Raw genomic sequence first — 19,733 nt, forward strand, 5'->3', positions numbered from 1 at the left:
CTGATGAGATCTCAGATGGAAATGAGGAACAATAATTGGAAGCTGGAGGAAAGACCATCCGTTTACAAAGTGGCAAAGGACTTAATTGAATTATGTTCATGTCCAAGGGCCTGAACGGAGGGCAGAGTTTAAGAAAGATGAAGAATTATATTGGGGGAAGAAATTTCTAAGAAAAATGTTGAAGGAGCTGCATAGCATCTTTGAACTTCATATAGTAAAATGCAAGAGGAAACAAATGATTTAAGGTGGAATTCATAATTAAAAGGGAAACAGAACATAAAGATGTAGAAAATGTGCAGCCTGGCCATATAAAGAATGAAAAAGCATGCAAGGATGTGGCCAAGTGATGCTTTGATAAAAGGATTGATATGAATAGAAGGAAGCTAGGTGCTGTTCATCACATCAATGGGAGAATGGCTCTAAAGCCATTTCAGAGATCTTTGCAGCTGTCCCTCTCATCACAGGCTCCAGATAAGAGAACCTTGAGGTCAGAAAGAGCTTGGTACTCCCCACATTCTAGCACAGTGCCCCTTTGCTGCTCCAGTTGTGGTTCAAGTGGGCTTAGATGAGACTTGCGCTGCCACTGCAAAGGGCACAAACTGTGAGCCTTGGTGGTGTTCATGTCGTACTGACTGTAGATACACAGAGTGCAGGAGCTGTGGGGCCATGGCGGTCCACCTAGGTTTGAAAGGATGTTTCCGACAGCCTGCCACAGGGGTGTAGCCACAGCAGAGAGGTCCTCCTAGGGCCATGCTCAGGAAAACGGGGGGTCAGAGCAGCCACTGAGATCCTCTCTTTTATCCAGAAGTCAAAAGATATATCCATTTTTAAAGGGCCTTACATGCCTCTATGTCATCAAAAAGCCTTCATTCACTCAACAAACATTTACCACCAGTGTTCTCTGCGCTGAGTGTCATGGTAACAAAAAGAAACGTCATAGGCCATGCCTTCAGGGTATTTGCATTGCATATGGGGAATGACAGAAGTAAATGACTATGATACAGTAGAATGTATCAAATTATGAGCACAAGGGAGGAAATAATGATAAATGTATGGGGTAGCTTATCAGGAAAAATATTATTGAGGAGGAAATATTTTAACTGGTTTTGACACATGAGTAGGAGTTTGCAGAATGAACAAAAAAAATGAAACATTCCAAGATGAAACAGTTTCAGCAAGTTTGGCAAATTTTATTCTTTACCGCTTTCTTGGCTACACTAAGACATATTAGGCTAACTTTCTCTTTAATCTTGGACAAGTTTTTTGTTGTATTAAAGAGTGAAAATGAAATAAATATAAGATGTTTAGCACAATGTCTGGTACACAGTCAAAACTTCACAAGTAATATACATACCTTGAGGGTATATGGAACTTATCCACATACTATACATTTTTATTGTAGTTGTTTAATGAACATAATTGTAATTCCTTTCATTTTTGCCAAATTCTGTTTCTTATGCATGTGTCTTATACAAGTACCTGCAGGAAAAAGATGAGGGTTTATCTGTTCTATACCCAGAGTACCCAACAGAATGTCTTGGATGCACATTATTGAAGGCTTAATAATTCTAAATATTGTTTACATATAACAAATGCTTTTGTCAATGAAAAATTCATGCGATTTTGATGATCAAAGATAAATCAAAACTTCCTACTCCTAATGCCTATACTGTAAGACATACACAAAAATGTGTTTTTACTCCTTAAAGACAATGAGTCATAGCTAAGTACTTTCACTTGAAGTGGTGGAATAAGATCTGACACAGAGTTTATAACTTCCTTGGGATCTGACCATCTCCTCAACCATTCAAGAAGCATACACGGAATCAGAGTCATCTTCATTACAGATGGGACATCCTTCTCCCGAGTGAGTCCTTCCTTCTAACTCCTTTCCGACATTTCATCTGACCAGGACATTCTTTGACAACAAAAGATACACTCACATTATAAAAAGTGTCCCCCATGATTTGTAGAGAGCAATCTACAGGTAGGAGGGAGAATCACATTTAGAAATAAAGTGTCAGAGTCATGTGACCAGTGGTTTGTAAAAGACACTGCATAGACCAGGGACAAAGGTGACCCCCACTAAGGAAGAAATATGACAAGTGTTTCCAATAGAAACACAGGAGCAGAGCAGGAAAAGGAAATGGGTTATTTTTGGAGTATTTAAATGGGTTCGTTTTGGAGTATTTAACTAGAAACACATAATGATGTAATTACATGATTAAGTTTTCCACGAGGTAAATAATAACAAGGAAATAATGACGTGGTGGCAATGGGCCTTCAGCAGGGTATAAAGGAGGCTATGGACCCAGAAGACTTCCAAACACAAGAACTTCAGTCTCTTGGAAACTCACCCAGATCCTCCCCGTTCTGACACCATGGTCAACTCCTGTTGTGGCTCCGTGTGCTCTGACCAGGGCTGCGGCCAAGACCTCTGCCAGGAGACCTGCTGCAGCCCCAGCTGCTGTCAGACCACCTGCTGCAGGACCACGTGCTGTCGCCCCAGCTGCTGTGTGTCCAGCTGCTGCAGGCCCCAGTGCTGCCAGTCTGTGTGCTGCCAGCCCACCTGCTGCCGCCCCAGCTGCTGTCAGACCACCTGCTGCAGGACCACCTGCTGCCGCCCCAGCTGCTGTGTGTCCAGCTGCTGCAGACCCCGGTGCTGCCAGTCTGTGTGCTGCCAGCCCACCTGCTGCCGCCCCAGCTGCTGCATCTCCAGCTGCTGCCGCCCCAGCTGCTGTGTGTCCAGCTGCTGCAGGCCCCAGTGCTGCCAGTCTGTGTGCTGCCAGCCCACCTGCTGCCGCCCCAGCTGCTGCATCTCCAGTTGCTGCCGTCCCTCTTGCTGTGAATCCAGCTGCTGCCGCCCCTGCTGCTGCCTGCGTCCAGTCTGTGGCCGAGTCTCCTGCCACACCACTTGCTATCGCCCAACCTGTGTCATCTCCACCTGCCCCCGCCCCTTGTGCTGCGCCTCCTCTTGCTGCTGAGCCCCCTGCCCTGGCTCACCTCCCCCTTCACCACTGGCCCACAGATGCAGACCCTTCTTCTGTGCTGGCTATTAGGACACATGGAGTGGGGTTGATGTCATTCAATAGGATGGACCTCATGTTTCCAATGAGCCCATCAGCACTTCACTGACTCTGTGAGGATATTCTGGTTCATTTTAAGCTCCCTCCCTTGCTTTCTTTTTCTTCCAGTGGTAGCACCAAATAGGAATTAATTTGTAATTCACTAGCTAAGAAATTATTCCAGTCCTCTAATTTCCTTATTTTCTTTATCACTTTGAGGTATAGATTCTCCTTCTCAGTGAGGTAGACATTATCTGCAGGACCAGTTTTGTCACTGATGTTGCACCCTCAGACCCAGGGGCCCAGTTATGTTCTGTGTTTCTCCTAGCATGAATTTCTTATGCTTTGTTGCATCTCTGCTTTCTAATAAACTTTTCTGCACATAAGAATTCATTGGTATCATTCTCTATTGCTTTCATAATTATTTTACTGATTCCCTAGCAATTATATTTTACACAAAGATACAGGAAGAGCAACCCATGTTGAAATCACTTTGAAGATACATGCTATATCAAATATACATAATTTAAGGTATTGGAATAAAAGTGCTGTGTGTATATGTGTGTGTGTGTTTGTGGGTGTGCACAGGTGTTTTAATATCCTAAATTAAGACAGATTTAATTCATGCCTTAGCTCTTGAAACACATTTTATCTTTAACACATTATATCTAATTGTCATACTATTGTCCCTATTTTGACAAAAAAAGATAAAATCAAATTTCTGAAAAGTAGACACCAATGAAAGAAGGGAAATCTTCTATAAAGAATTTAATGTACTCAATTCATTTCACTCAATAAACAACATTTTGAAATTTATTATTAAAAAGTGGACTTTATTTCCCAGTGAGTTCTGCTGAGAAAAAAAAGCATATTGAGCTGTATTTCATCTGGATAGCATGGTATACTTCTGACTGTGGTCTCTACAGGTTTATGTTATAATTTAAACATCTCCACACTTAACATTTTAACATATATAAACCCAGCAAGGCTGAAAATTTCAAGACTCACTTTTGTTTTTAAGAACGATTTTATTGGAATTAGTTCATAGCTTTGAGTAGGTCGCAGCTGGGGTGCATATCCTAATTTTAGTGGAATTAGTTCATAGCTTTGAGTAGGTCGCAGCTGGGGTGCATATCCTAATTAGAATCCCCAAGAGTGGTGCCTTCATTTGAATCTGAAATAATATTGTAAGTGATTATAACTTGGCATTCTAGTAGGAGCACCTGCTCTTGATGTTTTTACTTTTGTTGACTATTATCAGCTCTGAAGTGACCCTAAGCTATTGAGCCCATCAAGTTTAAGATGATTTGTTCAGATATCGTTGATAAGCTTCACATTTTTTCTGATGTCTTAAGAAAATGTTGCCCAGATGTTAATCACAGAGTTATGACACCTTCTGAAACATGAGGCAGGATAAATAAGGTTAGGAAGCTGTGAAAGGAAAATAAATATTGGGGCCCCAAATCACTAAGCTAAAGGGAAAAGGCAAGCTGGGAACTGCTTAGGGCAAACCTGTCTCTCATTCTGTTCAAAGTCACCCCTCTGCTCACTGAGATAAATGCATATCTGATTGCCTCCTTGGGAAAGGCTAATCAGAAATTCAAAAGAATGCAAGCATTTGTCTCTTATGTACCCTATGATCTGGAAGCCCCCTCCCAGCTTCAAGTTGTCCTGTCTTTGCTTTGAGTTGTCCCGCCTTTTGCGGACCAAATCCATGTTCATCTTACATATGTTGATTGATGTCTCATGTCTCCCTAAAATGTGTGAAACAAAACTGTGATCTGACCACCTTACACACATGTCGTCAGGACTTCCTGAGGCTGTGTCACAGGAGCGTCCTCAACCTGGGGAAAATAAACTTTCTAAATTAACTGGGACCTGTCTCAGATTTTCAGGGTTCACATTTTGGTAATCATGAAGGGATTCTGAGTGGAGATGCCCCTGACCTTTGACAAATATCCTGTTGGTGCCTGGTAAGAGCATGAGCTAACTTCATGGCTTAAACCAATAGGACAATTTGCTGAGGTCTGGGAGCACCCTCCCCAGAGAATCCCTGATCTTCCAAAATTCAGTAAAGATCTAAAGTTCATTTTGCTGTACAACTCCCCCACCTATTTTTGTTTTTAGACATGTAGCGTTTGAGCTCACTCTCAGCAGTGAAGACCAGTTTGAGTGTTTTTTCCTCCTAGGATGGTAGAAAGCAGCCTTCAGCCTGAAACCCATCCCTAGGTAAGTAGCTGAACTGGGGCTTTGTCTTGGCTAAAGTTTAACAACCAGCTGGTCTTAATTTCTCCTGATCATTAGAGTGCTTGGTGATTCTATTGTTGGAGTATTTTGTTGTTTGTTTTCTCTTTCTCCCATCAGACTTGACCAACTGTACATGACTTGGTCAAATCCTAGAGAGAATTCAAAATTATGGGTAACAAAACCTCTCTAATTTGCCTAAAATTCCTTGCAGCTGCAAAAGAAGAAAACAAACAAACAAAAAGAACCAAAGAACCATGCACTTGGTTTCTGTGTTTGCTTCCTGTCTTAAAAAACAAATGTTCTTTTACTTACTTTTCTTCCACCCTACACTTCTTTTCCCCTTTGCCATCTGTAGTACCAATAAATCTAGAGAAGGCTTCTAATGACTTGAACCCCCTTAAGGAATTCAGAACAAAGGTTGCCACTCACCCCTTTTGGGGTGTTTTGTTTTCTTTGTGGAGTTTCAAGAGTCATGGGTAGATTCTTCTTAAGTCTAAACCTCTGCTTTCCTGTATTGCATGACCTGACCTCTTTGGCTTTGACCTTGTTGTGTGTAATGGTAGATGAGAGCCACAAAGTTAAGGGGTGGCTGAGCGTGGTTTACAAAAAGTGCTCTTGGCTGTCGTTTTGTTTTCCTTCTAGGAAGTTGCTGTCTAAGGATCCTAATTCTAGTTCAGAGATGCATTCTAAAGTGTCTTCTCTGTTGCTTTTTCTCCCCAAATTCAGTTCTATTCAGCTTGTCTGTGTGTATTTGCATGAGGAACTGAACTGTTGTTTTCAGTGGTGACCCACTGTGGAGTCCTGCCCACAAGCAGCACAATTGATCCTCCATAGAAAACCGCTAGGCCTCAGCTCAGTTCCTCTTTTTAAGAAGAAAACAAATAATCTAAGAATGAGGAGAAAACAAGGAGAATGACCCCCTTTCGAGCACTCCATAGGTTTTATGGAACCTGGTCTTTTCATAGTTTATGTAAAATGAACGTAATCAGGTCTTTGTGCACATTTACATTAAGAAAAAAGAGCCCATGTAAATTAGTTCAACCATTGTGGAAGATAGTATGGCGATTCCTCAAGGATCTAGAACCAGAAATACCATTTGACCCAGAAATCCCATTACTTAGTATATACCCAAAGGAATATAAATCATTCTACTATAAAGACACATGCACACGTATGTTTACTGTAGCACTATTTACAATAGCAAAGACATGGAAACAACCCAAATGCCCATCAATTATAGACTAGATAAAGAAAATGTGGTGCACATACATCGTGGAATATGATGCAGCCACAAAACAGAATGAGATCATGTCCTTTGCAGGGACATGGATTAAACTGGAAGCCATTATCGTCAGCAAACTAACACAGAAACAGAAAACCAAATACCACATGTTCTCACTCATAAATGGGAGTTGAACATTGAGAACACATGGACACAGAGTGGAGCAACACACATCAGGGGTTGTTGAGGGGTGGAGAGTGAGGGGAGGGAACTTAGAGGATGGGTCAATAGGTACAGCAAACCACCATGGCACACATATACCTACGTTAACAAGCCTGCACATTCTGCTGCATGTGTATCCCATTTATGTTTTTTTTTTTTTTAGAAGGAAGGAGGGAAGGAAGGAAGGAAGAAGGAAGGAAGGAAGGAGAAGGAAGGAGGAGGAAGGAAGGAAAGAAAGAAAGAAAGAAAAAGAAAGAAAGATCAGAAAAAAGAAAGAAAGAAAGAAAAGAAAGACAGAAAGAAGAAGAAAGCAGATAGAGAAAGAAATAAAGAAAGAAAGAACGAAAGAAGCAAAGAAAAGAAAGAGAGAGAGAAAGGAAAGAAGGAATGAATACTCCATAAATGATTGGTTAGTATATATAGCAGATTAATGAATGAAGGAGAATTAATTGGGAATTTTTGTCTAGTCGCAGTGGCACATTCCTGTTCTTCAGTGTTAACCGTTAGGGAGGGAGGGAAACCTTAAAGTCGATCTGCAAACTACAGAGTTCCTAAGTTCTCTTTTTTCTCTATTTTCTTTTCTGCCTTCTTTAAATTCTTTAAATCTGCTCTTATTTTCCTATTAAGATAAAAACCAATGTTTGGATACAACAGGTCCTTTGTATGCAAGCTGGTGAATTTGTGTTTATCTCATGGCTAAAGTTCTGAAGTAAAAGCTATAGGATTTGTGTCTGTGTGTGTGTGTATTTAAAAGGCCTTTATAATTTTTATAATTTTATGTTTAATTGGCAATTAAATCCATTTTAATTTCCCTCTAGCACCACCAGACTTTATTCTCTCTGTACTTTATGATATAAATTTTGCTATTTCATTTTTCCTTGAGTTGTTTCCTTTAATATGCAAACTTAAGGCTATTTAGCTGACAACTCCATAGGGGAGTAAAACAGGTTATTGAGAATTTGGAAGTCTAAGATAGGGAAAAAAGCACCTTAAGAATCTATAAGAGGTACTTCTATCAGCATGCCTGCTATGTCTATATATTTGTGTGTTGTATACACAATGTCTCACTACCAAAAATTTATAAAAGAGCTCTAATTAATTGACTTAAAAAAAGCACTTGGATCAAATACTTTATCAGGAACAAAGAAAAGACTAGTTCAATGTTTTCTCAAGTTTATGTAACTTAAGTAAAATCTTTAATAAATAAGCTAGCTTTAAAATTATTGATACAGTAATATTAGACATGTCTTAAGAATTTCCAGCATGCATTTTTGTTTGCATTTATTAATTAAGCAATTTCAAGCTTATCCCTGTCAAATACTATAAGGTGTCCAAATTTGGCATGGGGTCCCAAAACTGTAATAGAATGATCTTTGATTGTGTTATCTTTAATAAATAAGACATTGATATTGGTTTAATAAAAACAGTCACATCTTGAATTTAGTCAGATTGCTGTAACTTCTAATCTTGTGGCTTTTGGTGGTCTAGTCCATGGCCAGTAAGATTTGTTTTGGGAATGAACTGTTATAATCTTTGTTTCAAAGGTAAACTAGAAACTATGTTCCTCTCAAAGTATATTTGGCCTGTGCCCAGGATTGAACAAGAACAGCTTGGAGGATAGAAGCAAGATGAAGTCAGTTAGGTCAGATCTTTTTCACTGTCTCAGTTATAATTTTCCTATGGCAGCTCCATAACTTTAAATGATGACTATTGTAGTTTTCATAAATAATCTAGGTAAACAATTCCTTTTTAAAAAGGTGAACAATTGTTGTCTAATTCAATGCCTATTTAAAGGTTATGTATAAAACAAGGTAAAAGGAACCAGGAAATAAGAGAGATGTAAAGAAAGTTATTTTAAAAAAGGGGGGGGTAAAGAGGATTCTTTTTGGTAAGAAAGCTTAAGAGAAATAATTTCATATGAGAAAGACTCTTGTATGGTAAATTTAGACCTAGAATAAAATGACTGATTGTTTAAGAAAGATGGATGTTCAAAACAAACCAGAAAGTCCAAGCATATCATGGTCTGTAAAAGTCACATTAAGAGGATTTATTTCAAAAAAAATCAAAAAACTTTTATATGATCAAGTTGTCTAAAATTAAAGGGCAATGATAATGGTCTTCCTGAAGATTGGGCTTGATGTTAAAAAAAAAAGCTTACTACATAATTAGTAAGAGTGATGAGATTTTCTTAAGGGATTAATTTACTCTTAATAAATTACAGGAGATTTTAATTGTTTTAACCTAAAATTAAACTATTTACTTGTTCTTTTCTCTCCCCTTCAACTCGTTTTCAGCTCATATAAGTTCTTTTCCTTAAGTTCTGTTTGTTGTGGCCCGATGCTAACAACGTTTTCTAAAAGTCTAAAGAAAATGTTTTCTTCCAATGTAATATTCTGTGCAGTGCAGAAGGTCTTTTATTTTGCTTTTTGGTAATTGACCTAACAGATTTTATGGTTTATTGAAACAATTCCTATGCCATTATTATTGGTTTGCTTAGGAAAAAGAAACTGAGATAATTTTTTAAAAATTAAGGTTATTACATTCATGTATATTTCTGTATGCACTTTGAAAGTACCTGTGACATTGAGTTACAGGCCTTTGACTCCTGGGTCTAAAAAGGACACCAAGATCTGCTATATCTTAAACACTGACAGCAATTAAAACCTCATCTTCAGACCTGGTAGAAGATGCCAATGAAAATAAACTGCATTCCTGAGACATAAGGCCAGAAATCAAAGCTATTCAACTCCTCAAGGCTCAGGAGCTACCACAGAAGAGGTAGGCACGTGAGATTGTAAGGGCTGATTTTGAGAGATAAAATAAGTTCAGTTTCTCTACAAATTAATAACTGAGGTCAAAGGCACACTGATGCGATACCAACATATGGGCTCCTGTGTCAGATTAACAAGGTTTTCTTGAAGTGTTAACTAACCCCTTAAGAAAGGTTATAAAGCTTATAAAAGGCTTATGGAAGTTATATCTTATGGTCAAGATTAAAATTTTATAGGTTGTTTATAAAATTTTGAAGAAGAAATTTAATTGGGTTTAATGCTGTTTTATATGGGTTTCTTGTTTGAAAAATTGACTTATTTTATGATGACCTGTCGTATCAAGTTTTTTAAACCTTTGATATTTGACAAACTTTCCAAAATCAAATTATAAGTTATGTGTTTTTTTGACCTAATTAATCCTTTAAGATATTAGTTTCCCTCAAGTCCAAAAATGAAATAATTTGATTTATTTGGTATAAAAATTATACAGGAAGCATTGTCAAATATAAAATGGTGTTTGGTTTTCTTTGGGCTGTATTTGTATAAATATGTCATTGGTATGTGCACCAAAATTATGGGAAACTCCTATAATTCTGATATGACATGGCGTACATTAACAGTAATAATTATAATTGCTATATTAAATTATGTGTGCATAGTACTAACAAATTTTCTTGTCAATTGTGCCTTGGACTATGGCTGCCCTAAAACTTTTTGTCACCCATGGACAGTTGTTGTCTTGTTTTAGTTCTTTTAGGAAGATGGTCTTAAAATCAGCTGTAAAACTCTAACAGGTGTTCTTGAATGCAAGTTTCTAATAACTTTGGAGATTGTGACATGAGAATGGAGGAAAAGCTTTCAGAACTCATGGAGACCTGAAATGTTCATGAATATCAAGCAGAACAGGAATTAACTGCATGAACTGAACTAATAGAAGACCAAAGTAATCTTTTTGACCTTTTGCTTAAAATGTTGCTGATCCTTGTTTTGTTTCTTTCAGTCAAGGAAACTTTTCTTTTGAGTTATTGTCAGCTTTTAACAAGTTAGTATACTCCTATGAAAAATATTTGGAGCATATTTGTTTCTCTCTACCGGATTTTCTCCAGAACTGGAAACTATCTGTGAGTATTCTTAACTTATGGCAATACAGTTATTTGCATAAGTGCAATAAGAATCTGTTTTCATTTGTAACAAGACACAATTGGAGAAATTGGTCATTTTACCAAGGCTTTGACTGGAACGGTTTGCTCTCCTTTAAGGAATCAAACTTGACTTATGGAGTCAATAAAAGCCCCTTGGGAGAACTGGCCTCATACCTTGTCTACACAGTCCCTGTACAGGGTTCCTGACCTGTGGTAAGTAAAGCATGTCACTTTCTAACAGTTCCAGGATCCCTAAGTTTATCTTGGAACCTTAAGAGGAGAGGAATTCACCCAATTCATAGGTATTCGATGGTACAAATCCATGGCTAGGCTAAGCTTTCCAAAAGTGTTATTCAAAATTCCTTCTATGGAATAAAGTTCTGACAGGGACAGGGGACAGAGAAATTCTAGGCAGAAAAGGGTAGGTCCCTGACAAAACCCCACCTTCAAGCTGAAAAGCCTGAAACCATGGCCCAAAGGGAGAACATATATCCCTGTTTTCCTGCTTGAAAGTTGCCTTTTTCTAAACCACTCATGGCCCCATCCTGTCCCATCCTGTGCCTGTGAAGACCCCGGACTGAGATGGCAGAGGCAAGAAGCAGCTGGATGTTGGGGACTACAGCTGGACATCAGAGAGAAGCAGCTTGACTTCAGAAGGACAGCTTGATGGCGTAACTTTGGAGAAGAATCCGGCTGGATAGAGCCTAGCTTTGGGGAAGATTACCTACCCACGCCATCCTTTTTCAGCTCCCCTTCCTTCTAAGAGCCGCTTTCATCAGCAACAAAACCCCCCACATTTACCATCCTTTGATTGGTTCATGTGACCTCACTTTTCCTGGACACAAGACAAGAGCTTGGGAGCCAGAAGAGCAGATACAAAAGGCTGTCACACTCACCCCCTGCCCTTGCTGGTGGAGGGCAGCGGTCTCACACGAAAAGGTGGAGGGCTCACCGAGCTGTTAACACTTAAGCCATCAGTGGAAGGCAGAGTTAAAAGAGCACTGTAACATGGCCCCTGGGGCTATTGGTGGAAGGCACCCCACTAGATGCTGCTGAGGAGTCCGCACAGAGTTTGCTCCTGCCAGGGGCCAAAAGCACTCACTCTGGCTCCTGCACCCATTCACCTGCATGCTTCCTCCCACAAGCAGGGGACTGCAGCAGGTCCGAGTGAGTGAGGTTTGATCCATGGCACTAAAGTGCCGATTCCAGCACTCATGCACTCCAGTTCTTGCCTCATTTGTTTGCATGCTCCCTCCTGCAAGGAGTTGAGAGTGGCAGGCTGAAAAAAACGAGGCACACCTGTCGCAAGTCCCACAAAGGGGTCAGGGAAACATCCTGCTTCAGTTCCATCAAAGCCAATTTAAAAGCTTATGCAAAACAGTTTTTACTATGGCTGTGCAGTATACATATAATCAGGCCAAGCATAATAAAGCAAATCAGCCCTGCCATGATTTGTCTTTAGTAAAAATGGGAAACCGGAGAGAGAAGAATTATAATCCAAAAACTGATAGTGTACCTGTTGTTAGATTCTAGTCTTGCCTAATGTTTTTCCATTTTTATTATTTTCTACAGTTTGGACTTAATTCTAATTTTTCATGGCTACAAATCTTCAGAAGATTGTTTTTAGTTTTCTTTTCTTCTTCTTTCCCCCATTTTTCCTAATTTGGAGTCACTGAAAACTCAGCTGTGCTTTTGTAAAGCCCTGCGAACTGAAGCTGGACACTTTAAACTTCAGAAGAAAATATTAGCAACCTATTTACGTACATAAGCCACTTTCATGCCTGCCTACTGATGTATGGACTTCAGAGTAATGTGGCCCATATTGATTTTCCAGGATTGTTCTTTTGTTTATTTTTGTTTTTTCCCTTCCTCCCCCTTTTGTCTCTTCATAGGACATGAAACTTCACAACCTGCTAAAAATGAACTTTCCTAATAACTCAGGAATTATCTGTCTAGGAATAAACAATCTTAGCCATGAGATATCAGATGAAACTTGAGACCAGAGACTGGTTTTCTTCTAAAATGCTTTCTCCAAAAGACTTTTAAGAGGAAGAGTGGGGAAACGTGAAAGGAAAATAAACCTTGGGGCCCTGAAATCACCAAGCTAAAGTGGAAAGTCAAGCTGGGAACTGCTTAGGGCAAATCTGCCTCCCATTCTATTCAAAGTCACCCCTCTGCTCAGTGAGATAAATGCATATCTGATTGCCTCCTTTGGAAAGACTAATCAGAAACTCTAAAGAATGCAACCATTTGTCTCTTATCTACCTATGACCTGGAAGTCCCTCCCCGCTTAGAGTGGTCCCGCCTTTTCGGGACCAAACCAATGTTCATCTTACATATGTTGATTGATGTCTCATGTCTCCCTAAAAGGTATAAAACCCAGCCGTGCTCTGACCCGTTTGGGCACATGTCTTCAGAACCTCCTGAGGCTGTGTCACAGGCGTACAACCCCAACCTTGGCAAAATAAACTTTCTAAATTAACTGAGACCTGTCTCAGATTTTTAAGGTTCACAAGGCCATACTGACTTGTCCCTTGTTTGAAGCCCAGCAGGCACCTTTCACAGCAGGCTCTTTTCACTTGCACCTTTGTGCATCAGCACCTAACTCTTTCGCAAGATAAGGAGCCCTACAGAATACCAGCAGACCACCAGAGGGTTACAAGTCCCTGATACCTAGTACAGCCTGGAAAGAGAGCAAAAGCCCTTTATTCCTGATGTAGCTTCCCCAATCTCCAGCCAGTTTGCAACAAAAGCTCAAGAAACTCTTAACTACAAATTCCTTCCTGGGGTGGGGTGTGTGGGAGGGTGGGCAGGGACTTCTCTGGGGTCCTGCATACACAGCTAGGCTCAAGGTTCAGCTCATAGTAACCTTTCCCTCATTTTAATAGTAAAAACAACCACAACAAGAAAAACACCCCTAGGTGGAGATTTTATATGCTAATCATACATGCGATCGGTGTTACATTGTGTGGATACTGAGTACATGTGCCAACCGCAGGTCTGCTTTTGCATACTTGACCTCACCAGTATTTTATGATTATATATGTATAGCTCTCATGAAAGGAATTCCTCTTACAGTACTAACTGCTGTCTCTCCCACTGAGAAGCCCACTCTGTCTCTCAGACAGATATCAGATTGCCATGATATCCTAAGTTCTAAAATCATGGATGAACTTATAAACAGCAATACTGGGGGTTTACCTATCCGAAAGCATTCCATATATCAAATTGAAACAGTGAAAAGCTTCTATTTTATTTTAGTTGATCTGTGACATTGGAGCAGTTTGGCACTATGAGTTCACACCTGAAGTCTTACTTTGGAATCATGCTTTGAGAATCCCCTTCTACTGCATTCCCACCTCACCCATGAATCAGAAAACTCAGTGAAAGTAATCACAAAAAATACAAAAAACAACAATAAAAGATTTCTACATGAAAAGTTTAATAAAATATATTTTGTGAACACAATAAAGAACTAATAAAATAGAAAAATTCTGGCAAACGTCATCAAACAGAGAGGCAAAGAGAGAGCAGGGAGAAAGCGGGAGAGCATGGGAGGCAGAGCCTCCTAGCTTTGCAAGAGGAAAGAATGACTGAAAGGCTGACAGACAAATAATATGTTTGAAAGGGAGATAATGTCTACCTCATTGGGAAGGCTAATCTATCGGCCCAAAATGATTTAAAAAATGAGGAATTTAGAGGACTGGAATAATTTCTTAGCTAGTGAATTACAAATTAATTCACATTTGGTGCCATGACCGGAAGAAAAAGAAAGCAAGGGAGGGAGTTTACAATGAACCAGAATGTTCTCACAGAGTCAGCGGGATGGTGATGGGCTCATTGGAAACAACCCTACTGAATGACATCAACCCCACTCCATGTGTCCTCATAGCCAGCACAGAAGAAGGGTCTGCACTGTGGGCCAGCGGTGAAGGGGGAGGTGAGCCAGGGCAGGGGGCTCAGCAGCAAGAGGAGGCACAGCACAAGGGGCGGGGGCAGGTGGAGATGACACAGGTTGGGCGATAGCAAGTGGTGTGGCAGGAGACTCGGCCACAGACTGGACGCAGGCAGCAGCAGGGGCGGCAGCAGCTGGATTCACAGCAAGAGGGGCGGCAGCAGCTGGAGATGCAGCAGCTGGGGCGGCAGCAGGTGGGCTGGCAGCACACAGACTGGCAGCACTGGGGCCTGCAGCAGCTGGGGCGGCAGCAGCTGGAGATGCAGCAGCTGGGGCGGCAGCAGGTGGGCTGGCAGCACACAGACTGGCAGCACTGGGGCCTGCAGCAGCTGGACACACAGCAGCTGGGGCGGCAGCAAGTGGTCCTGCAGCAGGTGGTCTGACAGCAGCTGGGGCGGCAGCAGGTGGGCTGGCAGCACACAGACTGGCAGCACTGGGGCCTGCAGCAGCTGGACACACAGCAGCTGGGGCGACAGCACGTGGTCCTGCAGCAGGTGGTCTGACAGCAGCTGGGGCGGCAGCAGGTGGGCTGGCAGCACACAGACTGGCAGCACTGGGGCCTGCAGCAGCTGGACACACAGCAGCTGGGGCGACAGCACGTGGTCCTGCAGCAGGTGGTCTGACAGCAGCTGGGGCGGCAGCAGGTGGGCTGGCAGCACACAGATTGGCAGCACTGGGGCCTGCAGCAGCTGGACACACAGCAGCTGGGGCGGCAGCAGGTGGTCCTGCAGCAGGTGGTCTGGCAGCAGCTGGGACGGCAGCAGTTCTCTAGGCCACAGCCCTGGTCAGAGCACACAGAGCCACAACAGGAGTTGACCATGGTGTCAGAGGGTGAAGGATCTACTTGGGTTTCCAGAACAGTGAAGTTCTTGTGTTTGGAAGTCTCCTGGGTCCATATCCCCTTTATACCCTCCTGAAGGCCCATTGCCACCACGTCATTATTTCCTTGTTATTATTTACCTGCTGGAAAAATTCATCATGTAATTATATAATTGTGTGTGTCTAGTTAAATACTCCAAAACTAAGAAAATAACCCATTTCCTTTTCCTGCTGTGCTCCTGCGTTTCCTTTGGAAATGCTTCTCATATTTCTTCCTTAGTGGGGGGTCACCTTTGTCCCTGGTCTATGCTGTGTCTTTTACAAAGCGTCTTTTACTGGTCACAGGACTCTCTGACATTTTGTTTTTAATTGTGACTCTCCCTTCTACCTGTCGATTGCTGTCTGCAAATCATGGGGGATGATTTTTATAATGTGAATGTATCTTTTGTTGTCCAAGAATGTCCTGGTCAGGTGAAATGTTGGAAAGGGATTAGAAGGTAGGACTCATCTGGGGAAGGAAGTCCCATCTGTACTGAGGATGACTCTGATCCCGTGTGTGCATCTTGGATGGGGGGGTAGATGGTCAGATCCCAACAAGTTCTAAACTCTTTGTCAGATCTTATTCCACAGCCTCCAGCGAAAGTACTTACCCATGACTCACTGCCTTTAAAGGGTAAAAACACATTTTGCTGTATGTCTTACAGTATAGGCATTAAGAGTAGGAAGTTTATCTTTTTTTTTTTTTTTTTTTGACAGAGTTTTGCTCCGGAGTATAGTGGCATGATCTCAGCTCACTGCAACCTCCACCTCCTGGGTTCAAGCGAATCTTCTGCTTCAGCCTTCCGAGTAGCTGGGATTACAGGTATGCACCACCACACCCAGCTGACTTTTGTACTCTTAGTAGAGACAGGGTTTCACCATGTTGGCCAAGATGGTCTGGATCTTTTGACCTCGTGATCCACCCGCCTTGACTTCACAAAGTGTTGGGATTGCAGGCGTGAGCCACCATGCCCAGCCTGATTAATCTTTGATCATCAAACTTGCATGATGGATTTTTCATTTACAAAAGCATTTGTTATGTATAAAGAATATTTAGAATTATTAAGCCTTCAATAACATGCATCCAAGATGTTCTACCGGGTACTCTGGGTGTAGAACAGACAAACCCTCACCTTTTTCTTGCAGGTACTTGCATAAGACACTTGGATAGGAAACAGAGTTTGGCAGAAATGAAAAGAATTACAATTATTTTCATTAAATAACTAAAATAAAAAATGTATAGTATGTGGATAAGTTCCGTACACCCTCATGGTATGTATATTACTTGTGAAGTATTGATTATATAGGAGGCATTGTATCAAATATCTTATATTTGTTTCATTTTCATGCTTTAATATGACCTTATGAACTAGTTTATATTCTTATTAGTCTTTTAGGGGAATAGTCAAAAGAAGCATTAAAAAGTTAAAGCAAACAAACAGAGAACTTGTCCAAGATTAAAGAGAAAGCCTACTATGTCTTAGTGTAGCCAAGACAGCAGTAAAGAATAAAATTTGCTAAGCTTGCTGAAACTGTTTTATCTTTGGAATGTTTCATCTTTTTTATCCACCCTGCACACTCCTACTCATGTGTCAAGACCCAGTTAAAATATTTCCTCCTCAATAATATCTTTCTTGATAAGCTAACCCATTCATGTATCATAATTTCCTGCCTTGTGTTCATAATTTGATACATTCTACTGTATCATAATTTCCTGCCTTGTGCTCATAATTTGATACATTCTACTGTATCATAGTCATTTACTCCTGTCATTCTACCGTATGCAATGCAAATACCCTGAAGGCATGTGCTATGGCATTTATTCTTGTTACCATGATACTCAGCACAGAGAACACTGGTGGTAAATATTTGTTGAGTGAATGAAGGCTTTTTGATGACATAGAGTCATATAAGGTCAGTTAAAAATGTACATATCTTTTGACTTCTGGATAAAAGAGAGGAAAACATTCCAAACAAAGAGATCATAGTTTCATTTCAGGAAGACTAAACTCATTTATGTGGTAGGTAACATGTCACCTGATAAATAACCTATGTGGAAAGTTGTGGAAGTTAACAGTCAATTTGTAGAATGAGACTTGTTTATAGATAATCAGGAATACAGTGTTTAATATGCATGCCTATATTCACGCAGTAAAAAGACAGGAAGGAGGTAAACACCAAATGGTAGGACTGATTCTCCTTTACCTCCTGACTTCCTCATTTTACTCTTATTGATTGATATAACTATTATTTCCAGTTTGATATCAGCCAGCCAAAAATATTTGCTGATCATCTGTTGTCTTAGCTTAAATTCTACCCAATGCAAACCTTGAGAAAAAGACTTGAGTGCACATAATTTATCTGGGGGATGATCCCAGGAAGCACAAGTGAGGAAATGGTGAAAGTAAGACAGGAAAGGTAGAAAATCCCAAGAATGTTTGTCTTAATGGTAGGGCCCCCACCGTGGGCAGCTCGGGACGAACCCCGGGGAAAGGCCTGAAGCTGGAGGCACTTGGCCACCATGATTGCACACCTACAAAATCCTGGAGAGTCAGCTGGGTATTAGTATTAATCATGAGATCAGATAAAATATGAACGTATACTAACTTGTAGACTTTTTATACACTAGCAATAATTCTCTCTAAAATTTAATGGAGAGAAATCACACACCGGGGCCTATCGTGGTGTGTGTATGTGGGGGAGGAATAGTATTTGGAGAAATACCTAATGTAAATGACGAGTTAATGGGTGCAGCACACCAACATGGCACATGTATACATATGTAACCAACCTGCACGTTGTGCACATGTACCCTAGAACTTAAAGTATAATAAAAAAAAAAAAGAAAAATGTGCTCACAATCCTTAAGAGTAAATAGAAAAATATGTAAATAAATCTGCTAAGCCTATATGAAGGAAAGTGTTAACATTTCCTGAAGGATATAAAATAATGTTTGAATAAATGTCAGAACAAGTGATGTGCAACCAAAGCCAGGTTTTCAAATACATACATACATGTGTTACACATGCATTTAATGAGGATGTATCTCAATTTGTAACATTAGGTATTGAATGGGATTGGCAAAGACCATGATGGGAAACTTACTTTTGCTCATATTCTTTTGTATCATCTAAATGTTTAAAGAGCATATATTTGTGTATAAATGATATAAAAATCCTTAGAAAATAATAAATATGATTTATAAAAATTCATAATTTTTTCTACAGATTCTGTTAAATATATTTTCTGCTCTTTTGTTTACATTCTTATTTCTTTCATGAACTAAAATATTAAAAGTACATTTCAGTCAGTCATCTGAGCTCTCAAATTAGCTATCATGAATTTCACATTGTCCTGGGGGACAGGCAGGGTTCCCCAGGAAGCAGACACTGAGATGGAAAGCAACATGCAGGAGGTTTATTGAAGCATGTTCTTGGGATTAACACTGGGGAGAGGAGGGGAGGGAAGGGGAGGGAAAGGGAGGAGAGGAGAGGGGAGGGAAGGGGAGGGGAAGGGAGGGGAGGCAAGGGGAAAGGGAGGGAAAGGGAAGGGAAGGGGAAATGGAAGGAAAGAGAAAGGGAAGGGAAGGGACAGGAAGGGAAAGGAAATGGAGAGAAAGATCAGTGTTGACACTGAGATAAATGAAACTGCAGGGCAATCTCAGTGGAAGTCTCAGACGAACCTACAGGGAGTTCTGGAGATGAGATGACCCACTAAAGGCATCCCTCTTTGGGGAGAAATGCGAGTCTTTATAGTTTCATCCTAAAAACTGGACATGACTCTGGACAAAAAGAAACAAAAATCAGTCTCCAGCATACCTATGAGTTTTCACCAGGCGTGCTTCCTTCATTTCCATCACCTGCCTGGCCCTGAAGGTGGTCCCCTCTACATGGCAGCATGAACTCCCCACTGAAACTCTGCCAGTCAGAATGAAGCACATCCACTGTGTTTGTGTTGAGGCTTCATTGCACATGACTCAGTAAAAAATACATGGACTGTGCTAAACCACCTATTAGTTGCTTTTACTGGCAAGAAGAAGAAGAAGGAGAAGGAGAAGGAGAAGAAGAAGAAATTGAAAAATGGTCTTTTAAAAGATCACAGCTCTCTTCACAATAGTAAAGACATGGAATCAGTCTAGGTGCTCATCAATAGTGTATTGGATAAAGAACATGTGATATCTTCACACCATGGAATACTACACAGCCATAAAAAAGAATGAAATTATGTCCTTTGCAGCAACATGGATGTGGC

At 40.7% G+C, this 19,733-nt stretch overlaps 3 protein-coding genes across 18 annotated transcripts in view; 2 read left to right on the forward strand and 1 right to left on the reverse strand.

Moving 5' to 3' along the window:
• Positions 1–19,733, forward strand: part of LOC104658490 (keratin-associated protein 9-2-like) — a 335,619-nt gene that overhangs the window by 244,720 nt on the left and 71,166 nt on the right. The window contains exons 4-7 of one of the 2 annotated variants that reach the window (XR_004055119.1): positions 5,193–5,294; positions 9,351–9,534; positions 10,528–10,648; positions 10,787–10,836. The exons of the other annotated variant lie outside the window; for it this stretch is intronic. The gene's annotated coding sequence lies outside the window, so the exon portion shown is untranslated. Of the gene's footprint in view, positions 1–5,192; positions 5,295–9,350; positions 9,535–10,527; positions 10,649–10,786; positions 10,837–19,733 lie in introns of those variants that run through there. 2 annotated transcript variants of the gene reach the window in all.
• On the forward strand, positions 2,330–3,454 carry LOC104658482 (keratin-associated protein 4-8). Of its 4 annotated transcripts, none has more exons than XM_030923861.1 (2): positions 2,330–2,563; positions 2,609–3,388. In XM_030923861.1, the coding sequence occupies exons 1-2, from the start codon at positions 2,382–2,384 to the stop codon at positions 2,982–2,984; spliced, it is 558 nt and encodes a 185-aa protein (XP_030779721.1). In that variant the 5' UTR covers positions 2,330–2,381; the 3' UTR covers positions 2,985–3,388. The 4 variants fall into 4 exon arrangements, with proteins under 4 accessions (XP_030779721.1, XP_010356830.2, XP_030779723.1 ...); XM_030923863.1 differs by having other exon boundaries at positions 2,382–2,659; positions 2,705–3,388; XM_030923862.1 differs by having other exon boundaries at positions 2,382–2,539; positions 2,585–3,388.
• Positions 14,516–15,474, reverse strand: LOC104658483 (keratin-associated protein 4-12). Of its 12 annotated transcripts, none has more exons than XM_030923852.1 (3): positions 15,305–15,474; positions 14,945–15,184; positions 14,516–14,854 (listed from the first exon to the last, which is right to left on the reverse strand). In XM_030923852.1, the coding sequence occupies exons 1-3, from the start codon at positions 15,442–15,444 to the stop codon at positions 14,629–14,631; spliced, it is 606 nt and encodes a 201-aa protein (XP_030779712.1). In that variant the 5' UTR covers positions 15,445–15,474; the 3' UTR covers positions 14,516–14,628. The 12 variants fall into 12 exon arrangements, with proteins under 12 accessions (XP_030779712.1, XP_030779714.1, XP_030779711.1 ...); XM_030923854.1 differs by having other exon boundaries at positions 14,516–14,758; positions 14,834–15,140; positions 15,249–15,444; XM_030923851.1 differs by having other exon boundaries at positions 14,516–14,758; positions 14,834–15,088; positions 15,179–15,444.

Source organism: Rhinopithecus roxellana, chromosome 19, assembly GCF_007565055.1.
Source record: "Rhinopithecus roxellana isolate Shanxi Qingling chromosome 19, ASM756505v1, whole genome shotgun sequence".
Classification (NCBI taxonomy): Eukaryota; Metazoa; Chordata; class Mammalia; order Primates; family Cercopithecidae; genus Rhinopithecus; species Rhinopithecus roxellana.

What these genes read in the sequence shown, in the direction of transcription:
- LOC104658482 (XM_010358528.2), top strand. Translation starts at nt 2,382, where the DNA reads ATGGTCAACTCCTGTTGTGGCTCCGTGTGCTCTGACCAGGGCTGCGGC.
- LOC104658483 (XM_030923844.1), bottom strand. Translation starts at nt 15,444, where the DNA reads ATGGTCAACTCCTGTTGTGGCTCTGTGTGCTCTGACCAGGGCTGTGGC. An exon ending in TGCAGGCCCCAGTGCTGCCA is followed by an intron (nt 14,990 to 15,049) that starts GTCTGTGTGCTG and finishes CACCTGCTGCAG; the next exon opens with GACCACTTGCTGCCGCCCCA.